The sequence below is a fragment of the Pteropus vampyrus genome, unplaced genomic scaffold (genome assembly GCF_000151845.1).
Source record: "Pteropus vampyrus isolate Shadow unplaced genomic scaffold, Pvam_2.0 Scaffold108, whole genome shotgun sequence".
NCBI classification, from domain to species: domain Eukaryota; kingdom Metazoa; phylum Chordata; class Mammalia; order Chiroptera; family Pteropodidae; genus Pteropus; species Pteropus vampyrus.
This window is the reverse complement of record NW_011888889.1, coordinates 2,057,452-2,064,048: the sequence shown is the minus strand read 5'-3', so window position 1 is coordinate 2,064,048 and position 6,597 is coordinate 2,057,452. Positions and strand designations below refer to the sequence as shown.

The 6,597-nt window shown below is 32.1% G+C and overlaps 1 protein-coding gene across 1 annotated transcript in view; it reads left to right on the top strand.

Moving 5' to 3' along the window:
* The window catches only part of SLC7A2 (solute carrier family 7 member 2), a 56,739-nt gene that overhangs the window by 44,465 nt on the left and 5,677 nt on the right, over nt 1–6,597 (top strand). Inside the window, 3 exon segments of the mRNA XM_011365265.2 lie at nt 756–978; nt 3,195–3,331; nt 5,944–6,237. Coding sequence (XP_011363567.1) covers nt 756–978; nt 3,195–3,331; nt 5,944–6,237 — 654 coding nt within the window.

Here is a 6,597-nt window from a genome sequence, read left to right as displayed (position 1 = left end):
ATATATATATATATACACACACACACACACACACACACACACACACACACACACACACACACACTTTGCGAGAATTATGTATGAAAAATACTTTGCAAGCTGTCAAATACTTTATAAATGTTAGTCATAGTTAATATCCTTGACCTTCTATCTGGAAGTGCTGTTGCAATGAGTAATAAATGATGATCATGCTCCTCAATTATTTCTTCTTTAGTAGGACAAAATATATTTCTCTTCATCCTGGTAATCAACAAGATAATCATGCCAGAATCATTCTCCAAGTGCCTGCTCCGTCTGGGTTCATATTTTTGCATGGTCTTATAAGTGATCATGTTTTTGGTGCTTCAAATTCCAAATCTTATTAGAAGGATCCAAAGTATACTGTTTTCTATTGAAACTAGAGTTTAATATAAATACACGGATTGGCTAGAAGTTTATCTGAAGGCTTCATATTTAAGGGCCTACGGAAATGCCATGACAGTCATTTAATATCTGTGGATGAATCGTTTCCAAAATGGATGAAGACTGTTTTTTTATTGCTAAACGTTTAATGATGCTGGTATGTCAGTTTTTTTCTTTCTGCAATTAGACTTTTATGTAATATTAAAGTACCCTCAAGAAGAGAGATGATTTCATGTAGATAGAAGGATCAAGCTAAGAAAACAGAAGGGACAAAAGCAGAGTATAATTATCATGGGGGAGGAGACAAATTAATGCTTTTCCTATTAATGTTTTATTTGTTTATGTTTCTTTAGGTGAAGAAGTCCGGAATCCTCAGAAAGCTATTCCTATTGGAATTGTGACTTCTTTACTTGTTTGCTTTATGGCCTATTTTGGGGTCTCTGCAGCTTTAACACTTATGATGCCATACTACCTCCTGGATGAAAAAAGCCCCCTTCCTGTAGCATTTGAATATGTTGGATGGGGTCCTGCCAAATACGTTGTCGCCGCGGGCTCCCTCTGTGCTTTGTCAGCAAGGTACGTTGCATTACCTCTGGGGTGCAGGCTGTTTGCGTCACTGCAAAAGGTAGTCAGTGTCTAAAGAATTCCTTTTGTATGTTTTAATATGAGAAACATATTATGCAACTATGTATTCTATGGATAGGTTGCCCAGAATTGTTGTCTTAATCTTAAACAATAAAGTCTTTTTCCCTCATCAGTTAAGAGTCAGTTTTTCAGGATAGTGATGGTCCAGTAGAAATACATGTGGATGCATTGGTACATGCATCCACATACATACATATATATATGTCACATATATTCATATATTTATGCATTATAAAACTTTCAGATGTTTATACTAGTATGTTTTCCTGCTGGCTCTGGTGTCACTTGTAGTGCTACAGACAATTGAGAGCTTTTATGCATACAGACTTGACATTTTCTGTTGTCTTTTAACGTAATATATCAAATCTATTTGTGTGGAAGCTATATGCTGTGGCATTATTAAATATAATGTGCTTTTTCCTGTGAAACACAGATTTTTTTCTCTTAGCACTAATCGAGTGAACTTGGTCTAGAAATAGAAATCTCTGTTCTCAAATTCATGGTGGAAATCCAAATAACATCTTTGTGAAAGGAAAGGGTAATTTAATCTCAAGTGTTTAGATTTTCAGTAGCTGCATATTTTAATACTTTAAAATTCATTTCTCAGTTTTCCTGAGCTACTCACATTTCAAATTAACATATGATCATAAGATATTTCATTCCAGTTTTATACCATGCTATACAGCAGAGCATTCTTACAAAGAGAAATTCTTGGCCTGATTATTAATTTTTTTAGAATGAAAATAATTTTCTAAAATTCTGATACTGGAAAAAGAAATCTCTTTCTATAATTCATTAACCTAGCTTTTTTTCTCAAAATCTTTTTCATTTTCTATTCAAGTTAATACGAATCAATTAAAAATTACTTCCTTTGGTTTCTCAGCCATCTGCTAGTAATGAGCTTTATTTTGACTGGTTTCAAAAATCTGAACTGTGATATTGGTAATCTGAACTTGCCATCACAGTTTTAGAAGAGACGGACACAGATTCAGCCAAGGCCAAGCTCAACCTACCTTTATTAAAAGATGAAGAAGATGGGTTTTTCAAATGAAATATTTTACTTATTTTCTTTTAAAGGTTTTTTTAACAACTAAGTCATGTGCAAAATGGTACAGCCAGTAAAAACACCATTAATATAAAACATTTAAAGTTTTCTTAAACTTTTAATCATGGCTACATGTATGTACTAATTTTACAGTGAGTTGATTTCTTTTAACCGTTCTCTATTTTTATTATCTTACAATGCTAGGAATTATTATTAATTTGATCAAAGATCACACTACAGGAAGAAAAATAATGGTAAAATATATATATAAATACATAATTATTAAATAAATGAAAGGACAGTTCTATGAAATCAAATTACTTAATTTCTTCTTTAATTACATATCAGTTTAGGAATTTTCTGAGTTATTGCCAGTAATAGTATCTTAATGATATGATTGGGTTTTTTTGTTGTTGTTGTCTTAATTACTTAGTTTTAATTCAGTAATAATCATGGGCATGCACAAATTACTTGCATTATTATTTTTAGTCTGATAATTGTGCTGAGCAAATATCTGCAACAATAATAAGTAGCACAGTAGTAAATATTGGCAATATTTTTAAAAGCTAAATCATAATATATTTTTAAAATAACAAGACTTTATAATCACAGATGCTGAGTTTTATGCAATTACTTAATTTCAATTCTGGAATGTAATTTTGCATGAACGTGTTTGCCACACTGCATGTGTTTGCTTTTTATTCAGTCTTCTTGGATGCATTTTCCCAATGCCTCGTGTAATCTATGCTATGGCGGAGGATGGGTTGCTTTTCAAATGTCTAGCTCAAATCAATTCCAAAACGAAGACACCAATAATTGCTACTTTATCATCGGGTGCAGTGGCAGGTGAGAGAGGGGTGACTTTTTTTAAGAAAATGGGGGATGTTTTTTTCATCAAAGATTCTGAAAAAATTTGAAAAATGAGATGGTTTCCTGTTTTGGTTTATGTGAAGGTCAATAGCTTTTTTGTGAATGTTTTCAATTTTGAATTTTTTTTGGCATAAGTTCTGCACTTTAATGTGTCCAGTCTGTACCTGTATATACCTGTCTAGAATAATACTTGTAATAACTCACACGTGGATTATGAATTTTTCTGTTCTAGTCTTCTGGGCTCTATGTTTCCTTTACCCCGAATTATGTTTGCCATGGCCCGGGATGGTTTACTGTTTAGATTTCTTGCCAGAGTGAGTAAGAGGCAGTCACCAGTTGCTGCCACATTGACTTCAGGGTTCATTTCTGGTAAGCTTTACAAACATAGGCTTCTTCAACATTGAACTTGAACGTTTAATGCGCATGCATGGACTTATAAAGAGGGTCTGCTTGCTGTGCATGTAAGTTAAGAACAAAATCACTGACGAATTAGGGTATGGGCATTAGGATTACATCTGAAAATTGCGGTGGCAGTGGTTTACTGAAATTCATTCTTAACTACTCCTTTGGGATTTTTTGTTATTTTAACCTCTTGGGCTTCTAACAAATGTGCAAATGGTTATAAGGGTTCTTCACTATATGTCAGGTATTAAATGCTCTTCAGATTGATGAACTAACACATAAAATTGTATTGTTGACACACAAATTTTAATTAAACAATGATTACTTAATTTTTGATGTAGGAATTAAAAATAATGATTCAATATTTTCTTTTGTTTGGGATTTAAGTTGAATATTGCTAAAGGACCATAGGATTTTTGAAAAGCTAAATTTTACCCATTCTTAGTTTAATATAAGACATGTCAAAGATAATTTATACTTGGCTGTTGTAGTCCCTGCTCTTAGTGTGGTAGATATCCCCACTTCCTGGGCCTTCATGGTTCGCTAAGTTACTAACACCTATATCCTCGTAAACCCTGTTAGGAAATCTATTTTTCCTTTCAACAGTTTTGGTATTTAAGTCATATTAAAAAAAAAAAAACAAAAACCTCCAGAAGTTACCTTTTGGCATATCATCATACCCATGTAAAATACCTTTGGCCAGATTTTTATTGTATACAGAAATTGTCATATATTCTATAGATCAAGAGAATGACCTTAAAGGTCCTATTATAGGAAGCAAGAGAAAGACTCTAGCAAGCTTTGTAGATAAAATGATAAACTCTCTTGGTAGTAGAAATTCAAACCAAAAATGATAATTTTGTTCATGCTCTAAATTGTTGGGAAATTAGATTAGAGAATGCTAATGTTATGTATGAAATGAAAATTTTTCAGAGTCAAAGCATTTGTCTAAACAGCTTCACTTTGTACATATTTTCTAATAAATTTGCACTTTATTAGACATATATTGGAAAGTCAAATCACTTCTTTTCTCAGTGCTTAGATTTCTGACCTATAAAATGAAATTTGTGCTAGATGATCCAAAGCCCATTTTATTATTAAACAGTGCATTTTGACATTAAAGATATTTATAATTATGACAAAGGATCACACACTTTATTAACACCATAAAAACTTTTATTTTTTCCAACAAAACCTTGCCCAGTAATACTCTACTATATATTCGCAATTTTAAAAATATGTATCCTTCTTCCGTTAGGAAGAATTTAATTTAGCAGGATAACAAGACACTAAAATCAATAATTAAATGAAGATAATTGTAACAAAAAACTTTTTTAATGCTCTAAAATATTACATTTTGTTATTTTGTACTCTCATACTTACTTGGCTTGTTTTTTAATGAGATCAGATTGTATGGATAATTTTCTTCTGTCTTGTCTACTTTATTCTGGCTATCTGTGATTCTTATAGAACATTGAAATTTTAGTCATTTAATGTATAAATATACTAACAGTGGAGAGTTTTCAAAGTGAGGCATGAGGCGTATTTAAAAGAACAGTGTAGTTATCATAGGAGGTGCATAGGGATATAGTTCAGAACTCTGCTTCTACCTAGTCATTGTAACCTTGCTAAGTAGCCCATATATAAAATGGAGAAAATAATCCTTTTAGGGCAAACCATGTAAAATTGCTGGAGTTTGGTCAAAAACAGTCAAATCCTGGCCATTTTATATGGCTAAGCCTAAATAATTTTTTCTGTCTCACAGGATTATTGAATTAAAGATAAAATGAGATCATAGAGATATAAAACTTGCAGAGAAGTCTAGAACACCATATAAATGGAATGTGGTGTTATCTACTTATTATGTTAAGGACAGCTGTATAATAAATTCAAGTTAATATTATCACTATTTTGATGTTTCAGTGGAGAAAAGAACTGCTAAGTGCAAGGTAACTATTCCACTATGTAAAGTATGTTTTACCTCTTAACATTATTGGGATTTGGGTGCAGGACCATAGATTGAGCTCTCAAATCTAGTCGGTCTTACTGGAGTGTGTGGTTTCAATCACAGTAGAATTTAGCCTATATAAGAAACATATTTAATTTGAAATTATTTTATTTAGTATATGATATAACTCAAAATGGAGATGGAAATCACAATGATTATATATCATTTATAATGGAAGCTCTTCTGTTTGAATTTTTTGTGATTTTATAAAAGGAGCTAGCCAATATTTCGTAGCAATGTTTTTCTTCTGAAACATCAAAAGAGTGTATTCTGTTATATAATATTTTGACTTTCTGTCAGGTTAATATTTTTTAAGTAATCAAAATGGGTTTTTAGTAATCAAAGTAGTAGTTTTCTGTCTGATAACTGAGGGCTTTGAAAATTTATTAGCAATTTATATGACCTGAAGAACATCTTAATTGTGAGAAATATATATTCTATACATTTTTCGACTTCTTATTGGTACTAAAACAAACAAAATGTTAGGCCCTTGTCCCTGACTTGAACATTATCAACTGTATAGAGTTTCATCATAGGCCATTTCTTTACTGTTCTTTTATTTTCCCAATAGCTGTGATGGCATTTCTTTTTGACCTGAAGGCACTCGTGGACATGATGTCCATTGGCACTCTTCTGGCCTACTCTCTGGTTGCAGCCTGTGTTCTCATCCTCAGGTGAGTTGTCCCTGTCCTTGTTCTGAAGGATGTGTGTCATGTGGGGCCCAGGGAATAAAGAAAATTAGGACTCACCATCCTTGCTTTCAGGGACTTAGCAGTCTCACAGAGGCAAGGAGTCACGACATAAACACACGAATATAACATGTAATAACCAGACTTGGTTCTTAGCAAAGAATCAATTACAATTGGTAACTAGCAAAAGGTCAGCCCAATCCATGTGAATGGCAGGTTCTCATAATATGTAAAGACACTTAAAAATATCATATTTTCTGTTCCAATAGTTCAACTGCTGAGATTTTATACTAACGATTTAATCACAAAGAGGCACACACAGATATATATATATATAAAGGATGTTCATGGAAAAGATAATTTATATTAGTTAAAAATTGAACTAACCTGAATATCAATAAGAGAATGGTTAAATTAATGAGGGTACATTTATTCAGTGTACTCTTCTACAACAAATAAAATGATATTTAATTATTTGGAGAAATGTGTCATTTTCAGGATGCAAAGCTATATAAAGCATCTAAATTTATTTAAAT